At 47.5% G+C, this 18,460-nt stretch overlaps 1 protein-coding gene across 1 annotated transcript in view; it reads left to right on the top strand.

Annotated features, from left to right (window-relative positions):
- The first annotated feature begins 7,256 nt into the window (after positions 1-7,256).
- LOC309392960 (protein-arginine deiminase type-1-like) overlaps positions 7,257-18,460 on the top strand; it is a 29,823-nt gene continuing 18,619 nt past the window's right edge. The window contains exons 1-7 of the mRNA XM_081954642.1: positions 7,257-7,384; positions 11,463-11,646; positions 13,179-13,251; positions 13,529-13,590; positions 14,038-14,155; positions 15,081-15,206; positions 17,518-17,696. Of these exons, the coding sequence (XP_081810768.1) occupies positions 7,293-7,384; positions 11,463-11,646; positions 13,179-13,251; positions 13,529-13,590; positions 14,038-14,155; positions 15,081-15,206; positions 17,518-17,696 (834 nt within the window). The 5' untranslated portion in view covers positions 7,257-7,292. The remainder of the gene's footprint in view (positions 7,385-11,462; positions 11,647-13,178; positions 13,252-13,528; positions 13,591-14,037; positions 14,156-15,080; positions 15,207-17,517; positions 17,697-18,460) is intronic.

Genomic DNA, 18,460 nt, shown 5'->3' with positions numbered 1-18,460 from the left:
TCATTTCTGTTTTTATCTCCCACAAGGTGCTAATTGGCTTAACAGAAGCAGGCAAATTTAACCATCACTCATTAAGGCTGTTGGAAAGAGACCCTGACAGGGATGGGTTCCTGCCAGTTCTAACCTCTTCTATAGAAGAGGTTCCACAAATCTACAGTGCCGTTTAGAACCGGTTCCAGCTCCCACCCGTCCGCCCGTCCGCACATCATCAAGATGAAGAGTGAGAGGAGGAACTCTGGGAGTTGAAGTCCACAAGTCTTGAAGCTATCAAGTTTGAACACCCCTGGGGTTTTTTTTCTAAAGGGTTAGGGGTTCAAGGGTCTTGTAACTTGACAGCTTTAAGACTTGCACACTTCAATGCCAGAGTTCCTGAGCCAACATGACTGGAAGAGGAATTCTGGGAGTTGAAGTCCACAAGTCTTAAAGCTGTCAACTTTGAACACCCCTGGGTTTTTTTTTTCCTAAAGGGTTAGGGGTGCAAGGGTCTTGTAACTTGACAGCTTGAAGACTTGCGTGCTTCAAATGCCAGAGTTCCTGAGCCAACATGACTGGAAGAGGAATTCTGGGAGTTGAAGTCCACAAGTCTTAAAGCTGTCAAGTTTGAACACCCCTGGGGGGTTTTTTTTTCTAAAGGGTTAGGGGTGCAAGGATCTTGTACCTTGACAGCTTGAAGACTTGCGTGCTTCAAATGCCAGAGTTCCTGAGGCAACATGACCTACGTTCCCTCTAAGGTGCGCGGCTGCGCGCCCGCGCAGGTAGCAAGAAAACACCGCGCAGCAGTTTTCAACTGCTGCGCAGTGATTTCTATTGTTACAGGCTCCGGAAGCTGGGGAGGTCCTTTGCAGGCAGCTAGAATGGGCTGCCCGCAAAGGACTTCCCTGGACTTGCTTTGAGGAGCACGGGGCGACTGAAGGTAGTTGTGAAGCCCCAAAGAGCAGGGGAATAAAAAGCCTCATGGCTTCTCCAAAGCATGGAGGAGGGGGAGGGGGCAGAGGTAACCCAGTGCTGAGCTCAGGAGCAAATCTGGTGGTGCTGTTGGAGGAGGAAGAGGTAGCAGCAGTTATTCTGGTGGCAACTCGTCGGCATCTTCAGCAGCAGCCCTGCTCACAATGAAGAAAGCAAAGATGGAGCAGATCCACGCAGATGACGTCGCTGCAACATGACTGGAGGAGGAATTCTGGGAGTTGAAGTCCACAAGTCTTAAAGCTGTCAGGTTTGAAGACCTCTGCGTTTTTTTCTAGGGGTGGAAGGGTCTTGTAACTTGACAGCTTTAAGACTTCCATGCTTCAAATGCCAGAGTTCCTGAGCCAACAGGACTGGAGGAGGAATTCTGGGAGTTGAAGTCCACAAGTCTTAAAGCTGTCAGATTTGAAGACCCCTGGGGTTTTTTCCCCTAAAGGATTAGGGGTGCAAGGATCTTGTAACTTGACAGCTTTAAGACTTGCATGCTTCAAATGCCAGAGTTCCTGAGCCAACATAACTGGAGGAGGAATTCTGGGAATTGAAGTCCACAAGTCTTAAAAGCTGTCAAGTTTGAACAGCCCTGGATTTTTTTTCCCTAAAGGGTTAGGGGCGCAAGGGTCTTAACTCGACAGCTTTAAGACTTGCACGCTTCAAATGCCAGAGTTTCTGAGCCAACATTTTGGTTGCTAAGCAAGAGCGTTGCTAAGTGAGTTTCACCGCATTTTACAAGTTGACCACACCCACCCAGTCACATGGCTGGCAAGCCACTCCCCACCTGGTCACATGGCCAGCAAGCCACTCCCCACCAGGTCAAATGGCCAGCAAGCCACTCCCACAAAGCAGGCCACACCTACAGAAGAGGTTCTAAAAAAATTTGAAACCCACCACTGTACCCTGAGTGTACATTCAACACCTTCTAGCTTTAGTGTAATTGTCACACACTCTGTGTGTGTTTATGTGTCAGTGGTGGAGTTGCAGGCAGTACGCCCTGGTACGTGCGTACCGGAGCGTGCCCAGAGCACCGAATACAGTTCCGGTACGGTGCTCTGGAGGGCCCACCCATCCGCCCACGCTTCTTAAACCCTTTGGCGCTTCCGCGGAAGCACACAGCGCATAAAGTGCCTGCGCGATGCTCCGCCAAGCAGTTGGAGCGTCGCAGAGGCATCGCTGGATGGTAAGACACATGCGCGCAATGTGGAGGACGCCGGGCCCCATTGCAACTGTACCGTTTGCAACGGGAACCCACTACAGGTGTGTGTGTGTGTTTGTGTTTTACAAGACACCACAGTTGAGCCCAAAATTTCTGCTGCCAAGTGAGACACTTGCTCCATTCCATGACCTTCCTTGCCTGAGTTGTTAAGTGAACCACTGCAGTTGTTAAGTTAGTCACACAGTTTTTCAGTGAATCTAGCTTCCCCATTGAGCTTGCCGGTCAGAAGGTGGCAAAAGTGGATCACTCCGGGGCAACCGTCATAACGATGAGTAAGATTCTGAGAACCTGAATTTTGATCACTTGACCAAAATGTTGATTGATACAGCAGTGGTTCTAAGTGTGTGATAAATGATCTTAAGTGACTTTTTTCAGAGCTGCTGTAACTTTCAAGAGTCATTAAAGAACTGTTGTTAAGTTCGATGCTACCTGTACCTCACTCAAAGGGGACATGGTGGCTCAGTGGCTAAGACACTGAACGTATCGATCAGAAAGGTTGCCGGTTTGAATCCCTAGTGCCGCAAAATGGAGTGAGCTCCCGTGATTTGCCCCGGATTCTGCCAACCGAGCAGTTCGAAAGCACGTTTAAAAATGCAAGTAGAAAAATAGGAAACACCTTTGGTGGGAAGGGAACAGCATTCCGTGCGCCTTCGGGCGTTTAGTTGCGCCGGCCACACGACCACGGAGATGTCTTCGGAGACCGCTGGCTCTTCAGCTTTGAAACGGAGATTAGCACTGCCCTCTAGAGTCGGGAACGGCTATCACATATGTGCGAGGGAGAACCTGTACCTCACTATTCATGTATGGTATACAGTCCCGTGATTCTATACAATACAGTACAATACAATACAATACAATACAATATAATACAATACAATACAATAGCAGAGTTGGAAGGGACCTTGGAGGTCTTCTAGTCCAACCCCCTGTCTAGGCAGGAAACCCTATACTGTTTCAGACAAATGGCTATCCAACATCTTCTTAAAGACTTCCAGTGTTGGGGCATTCACAACTTCTGGAGGCAAGCTGTTCCACTGATTCATTGTTCTAACTGTGGAAGTTTCTCCTCAGTTCTAAGTTGCTTCTCTCCTTGATTAGTTTCCACCCATTGCTTCTTGTTCTACCCTCAGGTGCCTTGGAAAATAGTTTGACTCCCTCTTCTTTGTGGCAACCCCTGAGGTATTGGAAGACTGCTATCATGTCTCCCCTAGTCCTTCTTTCTCTTAAGCTAAACATACCCAGTTCCTGCAACCGTTCTTCATATGTTTTAGCCTCCAGTCCCCTAATCATCTTTGTTGCTCTTCTCTGCACTCTTTCTAGAGTCTCCACATCTTTTCTACATCGTGGCGACCAGAACTGAATGCAGTATTCCAAGTGTGGACTTACCAAGGCATTATAAAGTGGTATTAACACTTCACGTGATCTTGATTCTATCCCTCTGTTGATGCAGCCTAGAACTGTGTTGGCCTTTTTGGCAGCTGCTGCCCACGGCTGGCTCATATTTAAATGGTTGTCCACTAGGACTCCAAGATCCCTTTCACAGTTACTACAGTTGAGCAATGTACCACCTATACTGTACCTGTGCATTTCGTTTTTGTTGCCTAAATGTAGAACCTTTCTCTTTTCACCATTGAATTTCATTTTATTAGATAGTGCCCAATGTTCAAGTTTGTCAAGATCCTTCTGTATCTTAAGCCTATCTTCTGGAGTGTTGGCTATTCCTGCCAGCTTGGTGTCATCTGAAAATTTGATGGGTTCCCCATTTATTCCCTCATCCAAATCATTGATGAAGATGTTGAAGAGTACTGGGCCTAAAACAGAGCCTTGGGGTACTCCACTGCATACCTCCCTCCATGTAGATGCAGTTCCATTGAGGACTACACGTTGAGTGCGGTTGGTCAGCCAGTTATGAATCCATCTGGTGGTGATGCTGTCTAACCCACATTCTTATCTAGCAGTAGGTTATGGTCGGTTATGTAGGTTATGATTCTAGAATTGTCCAACGAAGGGAACATTTGGTGCCTCTGATAAAAGCCCAGTCTCGCCCACAAAAATTGCAGAACTGTATTCGGTATGCCTTTTTCCCCATGACACCTGTCTTCTTGGCATTTCAGAAGCTTGGGAGTAATTGGGGTTTTTTCCAATTTTATTTGTAAATTGTCCTTTATTCTGGCGTATTTTGGTGTTGGTATTCCTTTTTTGAAGGTTCGGTGGGAGTGGATGATGAGTAAACAGATTGTTTTCCTTTCATTGAATTGGGGCGAAGAAATATGGCCCAGCTTTTAAAAATAGAGGGATTCCTTGGTTTGATGAGGATTCTATTGCTATACTGTATCAGAAATGCTGGATAAATAAGACACTGATATTTCTTTATTGCCGTGATGGCGAACCTATGGCCCGCGTGCCACAAGTGGCACGTGGAGCCATTTGTCAGGGCACGCGAGGCACTGTGCTGTCAGCTGGCCAGCGCGCATTTTTAAAAGCTATTTTTCGCCTTCCCCAGGCTCCAGAGGCTTTACAGGAGCCTGGGGAGGGCGAAAAGAGTCTCCCCCGCCCCCCCCGGAGGCTTCAGGGACCATCCCTGAAGCCTTCAGAACGCTTAAAACCACCCTTGCTCGGAGGGTCGTTTTAAGCGTTCTGAAGGCTTCAGGGACCGTCCGAGGCTTCCCTGGTGCTTTCGGAGCGCTTAAAACCACCCTCCGAGCAACCCGGAAGTCACTTCCGGTTTGCTCGGAGGGTGGTTTTAAGCGTTCCGAAGGCTTCAGGGAAGCCTCCGGATAACCCCTGAAGCCTCCGGAGGGCCTCCGGGGGGTCGGGGGAGGCTCTTTTCGCGCTCCCCAGGCTCCTATAAAGCCCCTGGAGCCTGGGGAGGGCAAAAAAAATGTACAAATGGGGGGGGGTCGCACGTTGTGCACGCATGCATTATGGGTGTGGCACGCCCGCACACGACCCCCCTGTGCTCCCCCCACTTGTGGCACGCGAGCCAAAAAAGGTTCGCCATCACTGCTTTATTGGATCTATATCGTCACCCATCTCAAGATTTATTCCTCATCATCCGACAGGATAGCAGTGTTTCAATACAGTATCTCAGGGGCTGCCCCAAAGAAGAGGGAGTCAGGCTATTCTCCAAAGCACCTGAGGGCAGGACAAGAAGCAATGGGTGGACACTAATCAAGGAGAGAAGCAACCTAGAACTAAGGAAAAACTTCCCGACAGTTAGAACAATTAATCAGTAGAAAGGTGGAACAGTAATCGGTTGCTGAAATTAAACTTATTGAGTTAAACTCTGGAGACAGCCTCCTTCTTTGGTGTCTAAGCCAAATCTGATTCCCCAGATGGACGGACAAAAATGTTTTTCATCAATTTAACATGGCAAGCTTCTTTGCTTCCTGCCTACCCAAAATCTATTCTCGACTTCTAGTGTCTTCTAAAACTGTTTGACTTCTAAACTGAGCTGTGTTTAAGAAACCAAGTCCATTATCCTTCATCTCAAATACGGACTGAACAGGCATCAGAAGATTCGGCGACTCCTGATTTGCAGATCTCCTCAAATCTCTTTATTGCAGAACCGGGAGACGGTTGTCTCTTTTCAAACGCATCTTCTGCGGGTCTCAAGTTCTCCAGATAAACCACTGCCCTGAACGGTGGGGATCTATGCTACTTTAGCGTCTTACTTCTTTCCAGATGCAAAAGACAAGGATTAGATGCTTTCATGTTTTGGTGTCTTATGGACTTTTTACTGTCTTTATTTTTTAAGGATTTTAATTCTAATCTACGTTTCTGTGCATTGTGAGCCTCTCTGTTCTCACCTAGGCTTCCTGATGTAGTAAAAAGCACACACTTAGTCCCCAAAACCCTCTTTTTATTTCAAAGGCTGTGAATTATGTTCATTCACAGCCGGTAATGAGTCCCAAATAGTTTGTAAAGAGTCCTACAATAGGCTGCCAAAGTCTTTCAGGATAAGGCTGATAAGCACCCACCTTTATCTTCCTTGAAATGCTGCCAAAAACGTAATTGGCAATTAGCTTGGCAAGACCACATGGAGCAAAGAGTCAAAACGGAGCTTCAGAAGGTAAACTGACCAACATGAACCAAGTGGCTTCCTGCAAAGGCTCACGTGCCTTTGCTCCTCCTTTATGTCCTAATGGGAGGGGCCAATCATCACCAAGCCTTACTCCCAAGTTGTCCCTTCTGTCTTAACTGTCCTTGCCTTTTGGCAGCTCTGTGCATATGCGCACTGGGAACAGGGGGAGTCTGTTCCTTTGCCCCGCTGATGTCCAACTCTGGAGCAGTGGTGGGTTTCAAAAATTTTTAGAACCTTTTCTGTAGGTGTGGCCTGCTTTGTGGGAGTGGCTTGCTGGCCATGTGACTGGGTGGGCGTGGCCAACTTGTAAAATGTGGTGACCCGCTGAGCCTTCCCCAGACTCCAGGACTGGCCCATGTTCCTCCCCAACCTCCTCACTGTCCGAATCAGCTCCCAGCTCCGCTGACCGCGGACCACAACACTCCCAGAGTCATTTGCCAGGATGGGTGGCTATAGAAATAGCACTTAAGACTTATACACCACTTTACAGTGTTTTTACAGTCTTCTCTAAGCAGTTTTTACAGAGACAGCCTCTTGCCTCCAACAACCTGGGTCCTCGGAAGGATGGAAGGCTGAGTCAACCTTGAGCCTGGTGAGATTCGAACGGCCAAATTGCAGCCAGCAGAAGTAACCTGCAGTACTGCACTCTAACCACTGCGCCACCTTGGCTGGATAGAAATCAAATCAAAATAAACCCATAAATAAACCTGTTTCAGCCAAGAGAGTTGGGCTACTTTCTAGAAAGTCTCCACGCCTTCTAGCTACTTCCTCCTCCTTTTCTTCCTCCTCCCTGGGGTGGAAGCTGATTACATTCTTTGGGTGAGAACACGGGCTGCCAGTTTCCAAATCAGCCACCCCAACCCAGAAGGCGGGGTTAGAGTATGCACCAGCCTATCAGATGGCAAGATGGAGAGGCTGAGCAGGTGCCCACCCCATCCTCTCCCCTTTTAAATCTCTCTCTGCAGCTCAGAGATGTTTATTCCAGAGCCAGCAACCCACCCACCCCTGGAAGACAGGGGGGAGAAAACCCCCAGCATGGCTGAGCTGAGATGCGCCCAGCTTTCGACAGAGAAGGTTACCAGCACGGTCTACGTCCTGGGCACCGAACTCTGCCTGGATATCCATGGGTAAGCATCCAGACATTCCCCTTACGCAACTTTTTGTTGATTTGCAGAAGAAAAGAAGAACTTCAAAGATGCTTTCTCTTTCGCAGAAGATTTAGAGATTTAGCAGAGAGAGTGTAAAAAATTTGGAGCATATGTGCCTGTTCATTTCACAACTATTAACTGCCGAAGGATAAGGAACTTGGTCTCTTAAACCCAGCTCAGTTTAGAAGACAAACACTTTTGGAAGTCACTAGAAGTCGAGAATAGATTTTGGGCAGACAGGAAGCGAAGGTATTTGCCGTCTTCAATTAATGAAGAAAAGTTTTGGTCCGTCCATCTGGGGGGGGGGGATAAGATTTGGCTTAGACACCAAAGAAGGAGATGGTCTCCAGGGTTTAACTCAATAAGTTCAATTTCAGCAACCAACTAACAAAATAACAGAGTTGGAAGGGACCTTGGAGGTCTTCTAGTCTAACCCCCTGTTCAAGCAGGAGACCCTAAACCAGTGATGGCGAACCTTTTTTGGCTCGCGTGCCACAAGTGGGGGGAACGCAGGGGGGTCGAGTGCGGGCGTGCCGCACCCATAATGTAATGCGTGACCCCCCCAGTGCGCATGCGCGTGCAACGCGCGACCCTCCCCATTTTTACATGTTTTTTTTGCCCTCCCCAGGCTCCAGGGGCTTTATAGGAGCCTGGGGAGGGCGAAAAGAGCCTCCCCCGACCCCCCGGAGGCCCTCCGGAGGCTTCAGGGACTGTCCAGAGGCGTCCCTGAAGCCTTCGGAGCGCTTAAAACCACCCTCCGAGCAAACCGGAAGTGACTTCCAGAAAATAAATTGGCCTCTTCTTCTTTGGGGCAGCCCCTCAAATCCTGGGATACTGCTATCCTGTCGTCGTCCCCCCAGTCCTTCTTTTCTCTGGACTGGCCATACCCAGTTCCTGCAACTGTTCTTCGTATGTTTTCGAAAAACTATCGCCCACCCCTCAGATCGAGCGATAATAAGAAAGGTACTTGAGTGTGCAGAGGTAGACATGGAGTTAAAGGATAGAGAAGAATTGGAGTATTATAAAATTTGGAATATATGGTACAATTGGCTGGAAAATAAAGTTACTATATAAGAAATAAGTAAGAGGTATATCAAAAGGAGAGAGTAAGGTATATATTTGTAAATATTGTTATAATTTAAATGAGCATAGAATACATAGAATAGTAATCTATATAATTGGAAACTATGTTAATATAAGTGACATAAGGAAACACTCTAACGAGTGGAACGGTGTGTTGTTTTTAATGTTGAAATACGTTTCATAAAAAAATATATTTTTTTAAAAAAGAAAAACTACGATCCTTTCCTTTGGCCTCTCTCTACGCAGTCCTTCTCGGTCTTCAAAACAGAAGGCAAAGAGCCATCCGTTACGTTAAAACATCTTTGGTTTTTTGAAAGAAAAACTTTCTAGAAACTTAGCACCAACATTTCCCAACCCAAAAAGGATGAGAAGCTAGATTTGCAGTGATGGCGGGGAGCTTATTTTACAAAGATTCTGGTGGTTTTTGAATGTCTAAAAATAGTGGCAAAACCCACAGACTTTGTCCTAAAATATCCCCTAGGTCAGTGGTCGGCAAGCCGCGGCTTGCGAGCCACATGTGGCTCTTTACACATTTTAATGTGGCTCTTCTGTGTGCCGGGCGCCCGCTCCCCTCCCTCCTCTCGGGCACTTCAAAACAAGCACCCCTTTCCCTTTTTTCTTTTCGACCCACAATGATTAGGGACGATCCTGAAGTCGGGCGGGGACGAGAAGCAAGGAGGCAGAAAAAGAAACGGAGGCTAAGGAGCTTCCCCCCCGCCCCCTCCCAGCAAAAATCTAACCGGGGAGCCGGGCGGGCAGTAGCAAATTGCATGATCGGCTAATTTGCTACTGCCCGCCCGGCTCCCCAGTTAGATTTTTGCTGGGAGGGGGCAGGGGGGAAGCTCCTTGGCCTCCGTCTCTTTTTCTCCCTCCTCGCTTCTTGGGGCTCCACCAATGGGGGAGCAAGGCCCGCCCAGCGCCAGGCTTTGGGGTAACACAGAGGTCTGCAAAGTTGGCTGTTTTAAGACTGGTGGACTTCAATTCTCAGAATTCTGGGAGTTGAAGTCCACAAGTCTTCAAGCTGTCAGGTTTGAAGACCCCTGGGTTTTTTTTCTAAAGGGTTAGGGGTGCAAGGGTCTTGCAACTTGACAGCTTTAAGACTTGCGTGCTTCAAATGCCAGAGTTTATTGAAACTAAAAACAGTGTACCATCCTATGTATTTTCGGTTTTTAAAATGTGGCTCTCAAAATAAATTTCAATCGTGGTTTTGGTGAGATTTGGCTCAGTTGAAAAAAAAGGTTGCCCACCACTGCCCTAGGTCATTCAGTTACTTATCTCAAACTCGGATGGGAATTTGTGGCAGGGGTGAATGTGTGCGTGCATGCATGCGCTGAATAAACACTGGCTCTGATCAGCCTATGACAGTGAGGCACACCTTGGAAATGTCAGCTGCACAACAGAATCAGAGGAGGGTGTGAGAGAACCTGGGTGCAGGTGGAGGTGAAGGATCAGCCAATCTGTTGTCACCACAGGTGTGACTGCAGCGCAATCCATGCCAAAACCACACACTTAAAAACTCTTGCATTGTTGGGTGGGCTCATAACCACAAAACCCTTAGGAATGTGATGGTCTTAAGATGATCTGCAGGGACCCCTAACCTCTAAAAGGCTCTTTTTAAAAACAAGTTTATAGTTCCTCCTTCTACCTTTGTTTTTTGACCATGCACCGTGAATAAAGACCTGGAGAACTGCTTTATTAAACCAAAGAACTAAATTTGGATTAGAGGGGAACTAAATGTGGAGAGAGAAGACAGACAAAGCAGGAAACGGACCATTAAAAAAGACAGCTAAATGCAGACGAAATGTGTTAACGATTGTCACCCAATGTGTGCTTCTACACTGCCATGTTTTCACCAGTCCTTGTTGCAAAAGATAAATTATAGTCACAATTTCCAGGGTCTTTCTTCGATGCTCAGTATCTTCCCCATCTCGGTATCTTCACATCAAGAAGAATTGGTCCCAAGGGGGCTTTTTCCCAAAAAGGCAATTGGATGTTCTTATTTTCTTCAAAAAACATTTCGCTCCTCATCCAAGAAGCTTCTAAGAGGGAAATGTTTTCAAAGAAGACAGGAAGAAAGTTTATTTGCCTTTTGGAAAAAGCACCTTCGGGATAACTAACCGTGGGCCTGAATGATTGAGACTTTCCATAGACATCAGGAAGTATTCCCAGGTTAAAATAATTGCTAATTGTTGAATTGTTGGTGGGATTTCCCTGGGTCAGGTTAGCTTGGGGGAAAGTAGCTTGCAAACACACTTTCAATTCTGTGTTCACTGCTTCAGTGTAAAAGAAGTGGCTAAAAAGGAATTTTGGAAGTCAATTCTCCATTGCCAAATTCATTAGGGGTAGATTTTGCCAATGTGAATTAGCCAACGGTAGAATTGGCTATGATATTTTAGAGGGCAGCTCCTTATTCCTTCAGTCAAAAAGTCATCTGGACATTAAGAGTCTGATCTCACCCACATTTATGCAGAGGTTTGCAATGGACGAACAGAACTATTCCTGGGGCAGAAAGCATTAAACGGAGGCGTGGAGGATATAAAGGGACGTGGTGGCTCAGGGGCTGAGACGCTGAGCTTGTCGATCAGAAAGGTCGGCAGTTCAGCGGTTCGAATCCCTAGCGCCGCGTAACAGAGTGAGCTCCCGTTACTTGTCCCAGCTTCTGCCAACCTAGCAGTTCGAAAGCACGTAAACATAGCAAGTAGAAAAATAGGGACCACCTTTGGTGGGAAGGTAACAGCATTCCGTGCACTTTCGGGAGTTGAGTCATACCTGCCACATGACCACGGAGACGTCTTCGGACAGCGCTGGCTCTTTGGCTTTGAAACGGAGATGTGCACTGCCCCCTAGAGTCGGGAATGACTAGCACATATGTGCGAGGGGAACCTTTACCTTTAGGGAGGAAGCTGCATATCTTAAATCTCTTTTATGACTTAAATGGGAACAGTTTTGCAACGAACAGCGTCTTTCCTTTTAGGGCAGCCCCGAAGACTGCGACCTCCTTCGAGATCTGGGCCTCCCATGGCCTGAACATCTACAAAATCGAAAATCAGATGACAAAATCGAAGGTCTGCTGCCATGACACAAAATGGCCGCTGGACAAGAGCGTCAAATTCAGGGCCACCATGGATGCGCCAAGCAACCAAGTCGATGACGAAAAGGTGAGGATAGGAACGTAGACCAAAAATGGCTTCTCAGCCCCAACAGATACTGGGATTTGTTCTTCAGACCTACAAAGGGGATTTCCTGAAGGAAATCATCATAAATAAACCAGTGGAATGACTTACCTGCAGACGTTGTGGGTGCATATTATAAAAAACCAGGTTTTTAATAAGAGATCGGGCAACCATTTGTCTGAAAGGCTATAGGGCCGTGATGGCGAAGCTATGACACATGTGCCACAGGGGACACACGGAGCCATTTCTGAAGGCACGCCAGGCGTTGCCCTGTCAGCTCCAGCGCACATACGCACGCTGGCCAGCCGATTTTCAGCCTTGAATTTTGGCCGTTTTTCACCCTCCGGAAGTTCAGGAATGGACTCCCATTGCGCATTGGGCTCTTCTTCGCCCTCCGGAGGCTTCAGGGAAACCTTCTGAAGCCTCCGGAGGGAGAAAAACACCCCCACCGGCAGTCACGGAAGTCAATTCCTGAACTTCCGGTTTGCATGTTGGGCCGTTTTTCACCCTCCTCAGGGTCCTAGAAAGCTTCTGGAGCCTGGGGAGGGTGGAAAACGGACCTACCAGGCCCATCGGAAGTCAGAAAACGGAGTGTTTCTGGCTTCCGGAGGGCCACCGGGGGAGCAGAGAGGTCGTTGTTGCCCTCCCCAGACTCCAAGAAAGCTGTGTACGCATGTATGGGGCAGCGTGGTGGTGATGTCAAGAGTACATGAGCAAGAGGCAGGGCGCGAGGGGGAATTAAATTATGGGAGTGGGAACGCAAGGGCGAGTGTGTGCGATAGTGTACGTTTTGTGTGCTTTTGGCACCCGAGGCGGAAAAAGATTCACCATCACTGCTACAGGGTCTTGAGCAAGGGGACTGGCTGGTTGGACTAGAAGACCTCCAAGGTCCCTTCCAACTCCGTTGTTCCACAATAAGACCGGTTTATGAAGTTCAGATATTGAGGAAGTGCTTAAACCTGCAATGGGAACCAGTGGAGAATTCTAACTAGGGAGGCCAAAAAAGAAAAAACACAACGAATTTATTTGGTAGGTTCTCAAACTCCCCTCCTTCAGAGGAGCCTCCTCAAGACACAACGCAAGAATTGTTTTAAAAGCTGAGTGAGATAAAAATGCAGGCTAAGATTTATTAGAGCCGTGGTTAGAATGAAGCTAATTCTGCTGACTGCCCACTGCCAGCAGTTCGATCCTCACCGGCTTAAAGTTCACTCAGCCTTCCATCCTTTCCAAGGTTGGTAAAATGAGGACCCAGATTGTAGGGGACAATAGGCTGACTCTGTAAACGCTTGGAGAGGGCTGTAAAAGCAACTGTGAAGCGGTATATAAGTCTAAGTGCTATTGCTATTTATCCACCACGATGCAAATTAGAAATTTCCCAATTCAATGTTCCTTTGGGCACAGGGGCCCTGATAGATTATAAAGTTGAAAACAGGGGTGTGTTACAGAGGGGGGGATTTTCAGGGGTGCCATCCCCAATATCCTTTGACTTAAATTCACTGTTTGATGGTATATTGCAGATCAGAGTTTCGTACTACGAAGGTAACGGCAAGGTCCCCATCGCCAAAGCGATTCTGCATGTTACCGGCATAGGTAAGCTGGCAGGGATGCAGAGGCCTGGCACCGCCCAAAAGGTGAATTGGGGGGGGGCTGGAACTCAGCACATCTGGATGGATGAACCCTGCCCTGATCAGACTGGCATTGAGCAGGGAAAAAGCAAAAGCAGACAGCTAACCAACATGGCCTGAGACACGCTTTTCTCACCGAAAAATGAGACTGGGGTGCAAGCAGAGACTTTGGATGGGAATCATGAAAAGATTCTTTGTTTTAAAACATTCCTCTCCCCCCCTCCTTTGTTTTCCTGCTGCAGAAATGTCCTTGGATACTGATACAAACCGTTCGGGAACGGTGACGAAAGGAGGGAAACAAAAGGTTAGATTAAAATAAGATTTTGGGTTGGAGTAGAATGACAGGAATGAAAATACGTGCAACGTAAGGCGGAGAGGTTGGGAAACTGATGCCTTTGTGGGCTCTTTCTCCTGCTGGCAGGGGAGGGGTTTGCTAACCCATCTGGGGCACACCTGGCTGGGGTGGTGCTGTAATGAACTCACTGGGTTAATTGCAATCATCTAAACGTAATGAATAAATACATAATAAATGAAATTGTCGCTGGATGACTTGGGAAACAGACGCTGCTTTTCACAAGGGCTCCCGAGACCTTAGATTGGTCTTCTGGCAGGTTCCGGAGAAGATGGTGGTTATTTTTCATTGCCTCCACAAAGAGGAGGAGGAGGAACGGATCCGGGCTGGAGGGAGACAGCCAAAGAGGGACGCTACCTTTGCTGATGTCCATCCTGACATGGCTTCCCATCCCTGCAGGACCAGTGGACGTGGGGGCCGGATGGAAAGGGCGCCATTCTCTTGGTGAACTGTGACCGAGACAACCCTACAGCCGAAAAGGAGGACAACAAGGACACCCACCTGACGTCCAAGGAAGGTAGGCGGCAGCAGCCATTGTTAAGGGCCGTTTTTTCTCATCCTCCAAAGCTTGGAGAGGTGTGGACTTCAACACCCAGAATCTGTAAAAGACACGGTGATGAAGTAGAGAGAGTCCTCAGCTGAGGACCGGTTGCATTTACGCTGGTCACCGAAAGGGTGCTTGATGGTCTGTATAATACCCCAAAGTTATCATAAATGGTCATGCCTTCCTCTTGTGATCGGACACGTAAACAATTGTGAATAGTTGAGCTCATCAACCAAACTAAAGATTGTGTTTCATGAAAGTGTGAGGCCAGAAGTGAAGAGTTTTTGGCTCAATTGGAATTGAATGTTGTGGCCCACCAATGGCCAGCAGATTCAGACAGTGAGGAGGGTTGGGGAGGAAGATGAGCCAGTCCTGGAGTCTGGGGAAGGCTCTGATGAGGGCTCTGTGTCGGAGGCAGAGAGGGGGCCAGAGCCATATGCCAGTTCTCAGCTGCCTTCAGAGTCAGACATCAGTGGGGCAGAAGAACAGCTGGAGCCTGTTCCCAGTGTGCACATGCACAGAGTTGCCAGACGAAGGGAACAGCTAAAGAACAGGGGTCGACTTGGGAGTAAGGCCACAGGTGGATGGGGAATGGCCCCTCCCATAGGGAATAAAAGAGGAGTGAAAGGGGAGTGGAGTTTGCAGTAGGCAATTAGTTCGCTTAACTGGTTCCTGACTCTCTGAGACTCCTGGCCAAGTTCTGCAGATATCAACCTGGCAGCTCTCCAAGCCAGATAAGGTCTGCGACTGTAAATCCTCCTTTGAAAGACTTTTGCCGGCTGTGAATGAGCAAAATTCACAGCAAATTAATAAAAGGGGTTTTTTTGTCGCGACATGGAGTTTGTTTCGTGTTCTTGGCAAGCCTCGGTCAGAACATTGACTTGGTTCTCCCTTTTAGACCTGCAGGATATGTCCCTTATGATCCTGACAACTCAGGGACCTAATGAAGTTTTTGCAAACTACCAGCTGACTCTCCACATCTCGAAAGCTGATTGTGACAAAGTGGGAGTCTTCTACCGTAAAAGTAAGTGTTGAAGGCCAGCAGGCGGTTGGGCTTCAGGACCGAGGCTGAAGGCAGATTAAGCAAAGACCCAAAGGAGAATGTTTATCTTAGATTCTCCAAGCAACCATGATGTCCAGTTACCCTTTTTATGCTACTCATGTAGAGAAAAACAAGGAAGGAGTAGTGGGTGGCCTAGAGGTGGAGCTCTCGCCTTAAATTAGGCTGTTAGTTCGATCCTAGGTAGAGGCAGATTTTCTCACTCTGGGCACAATGAGAATGTATCTGCTGAACAAAAATCCACATTGGTGACAGGAAGGGCATCTGGCCATTAAGACTCTGCTGGCTTTATTCCGTTAATAATAATAATAATAATAATAATAATAATAATAATAATAATAATAATAATAATAATAATAATAATAATAATAATAATAATAATAATAATAATAATACTTTAATTTATAGACCGCGTCCTTTCCTTGACAGGACTCGGGGCGGTGTACAGTCATATTAAAACAATGTGGATACAAAAATATAGATATACATAGATAGACGGAGGAGGTAGGATATACACTGTACAGTAATGGATTAAAATACGAATAAAAGTTAAAATTACCCTTAAAAATACCCCAAAATAAGATGTTTGCCAGGAGGTTGAAAGTGGGACTATAAATCAGCTAGGCCAGCTAATTGGAACAGGTGGGTCTTAAGTTTCTGTCGGAAGGAGCGGAGGTCAGAAGTAGTCCTGATATCGGGGGGGAGGTCATTCCAGAGGGTTGGGCTCATCACAGAGAAGGCTCTACTCCTGGGCACCGCCCGTTGACACTGCTTAGTGGACGGCACCCGGAGGAGTCCCTCCCTGTGAGAGCGAATTGGTCGCAGGGATGTATGAGGTGAGATGCGATCCCGCAGGTAACTAGGTCCCGTGCCATGAAGCGCTTTGAAGATGGTAACCAACACTTTGAAACGCACCCGAAAAACCACAGGCAGCCAGTGCAGCTCGCGCAGGAGAGGTGTTATGTGGGAGTACCTAGTACTCCCCATGATAGCCCGCGCGGCCGCATTCTGAACTAGCTGTAGTCTTCGGGTGCATCTCAAGGGGAGCCCCATGTAGAGAGCGTTGCAGTAGTCCAGACGAGACATCACCAGCGCATGAGTGACTGTGCGTAAGGCGTCCCGGTCCAATAGGGGGCGCAATTGGCGCACCAGGCAAACCTGGTGGAACGCCCCCCTCGCCACGGCTGCCACATGGTCGTCCATCGACAGCCAGGCATCAAGGAGGACGCCCAAATTGCGCGCCCGCTCCACGGGGGGCAGTTGTTCACCCCCTATGGCCAGCGATGGGATCCACTGGTTGAATCGAGGCGCCGGTAGCCACAGCCACTCCGTCTTGGAGTGCCCAGACTCCATCCTTCAAGGGATTATAGGGTCATTAAATGAAGATGATGATGATCTAGAGAAAACAAGGGAGTATTTTTGAGAGGATCCACCCAATACCTATTTTCCCTGTCCTGCACCAATACAATACAATACAATACAATACAAGAGCAGAGTTGGAAGGGACCTTGGAGGTCTTCTAGTCCAACCCCCTGCCTAGGCAGGAAACCCTATACCGTTCCAGACAAATGGCTATCCAACATCTTCTTAAAGACTTCCAGTGTTGAGGCATTCACAACTTCTGGAGGCAACTTCTGTTCCACTGATTAATTGTTCTCACTGTCAGGAAGTTTCTCCTCAGTTCTAAGTTGCTTCTCTCCTTGATTAGTTTCCACCCATTGCTTCTTGTTCTACCCTCGGGTGCCTTGGAAAATAGTTTGACTCCCTCTTCTTTCTGGCAACCCCTGAGATATTGGAACACTGCTATCATGTCTCCCCTAGTCCTTCTTTCTCTTAAGCTAGACATACCCAGTTCCTGCAACCGTTCTTCATATGTTTTAGTCTCCAGTCCCCTCATCCTCTTTGTTGCTCTTCTCTGCACTCTTTCTAGAGTCTCCACATCTTTTCTACATCGTGGCGACCAGAACTGAATGCAGTATTCCAAGTGTGGCCTTACCAAGGCATTATAAAGTGGTATTAACACTTCACGTGATCTTGATTCTATCCCTCTGTTGATGCAACCAAAGAGGAGGTCTATAATTTTGTTAGGACAGATCAAACGTTTGACCAACTCTCTGGTCACCAATGATAGCCAACTACAAGTTCCTTTGGATCTCAAAGGGTTCATGTGCTTGGGTTTAATTATACAGATTGCTTTAAACTGCCGGGTCTGTATAAAGGTATGTATGTTTGCCTTCAAGAAATGAATAAAGCAAGATTGGGTTTTGATTCGCAGACAAGAAGGAGAAGAAATATTACAAACACGTTCTAGGATCTGAAAAGATCTCCTACCACGTGAAACGGAAGCCTGGTCAAGTGGAGAGTGTTTTCTACGTGGAAGGGCTGAAATTTCCTGACGTTGACTTCTCGGGACTTGTCACTTTCCACGCTTCACTCCTGGAGCCCGTCAAGAAGGTATTGGAGAACATCAAAGAGAACATGGGGAAGAGGGAGAAGGAAGCACCTTTCACAGGGAAATGGAGAAAGCATCTGGAATGCTTTTTCAATCGTCAGCCTAGGACCTCTCTCTCTCTCTAGGACCTTCTTCACTTCTTCATTCATCAGCTATTCACAGAGCTCCCCAAAACTTACAGGAATTCTATTTTATTATTGTAGAAAGTCCAACGAACAGAATCTTGAAATTGTACATTTAAATTTCCTTTAGTAAAGAGGATCGGTGGGGATGCGGTGGCTCAGTGGATAAGTCGCTTAGCTTGTCGATCAGAAAGGTCGGCAGTTCAGCGATTCGAATCCCTAGCGCCGCATAATTGAGTGAGCTCCCGTGACTTGTCCCAGCTTCTGCCAACAGAAGCAGTTCGAAAGCACGTAAAAAATGCAAGTAGAGAAATAGGAGCCACCTTTGGTGGGAAAGGAACAGCGTTCCGTGCACCTTCGGTGTTGAGTCATGCCAGCCACATGACCACGGAGATGTCTTCGGACAGCGCTGGCTCTTCGGCTTTGAAACGGAGATGAGCACCACCCTCTAGTCGGGAACGACTAGCACAGAGGTGCAAGGGGAACCTTTATCTTTAAAGAGGATCAACGTGGTATTATCTTGAGCTTCTTTCTCACCCCGCTTCCTTTCCTGGACTAAAGAGAATGTGGACCTCTCTGTTTTTTTACTCCAAGCTTAGCTCTGTACTCCTAAATCTTGTAACTTTTAAATGTGTAGATGCATC

The sequence above is a fragment of the Natrix helvetica genome (genome assembly GCF_964273705.1).
Source record: "Natrix helvetica genome assembly, chromosome: 5".
NCBI classification, from domain to species: Eukaryota; Metazoa; Chordata; class Lepidosauria; order Squamata; family Natricidae; genus Natrix; species Natrix helvetica.
This window is presented reverse-complemented; position numbering and strand designations above follow the sequence as displayed.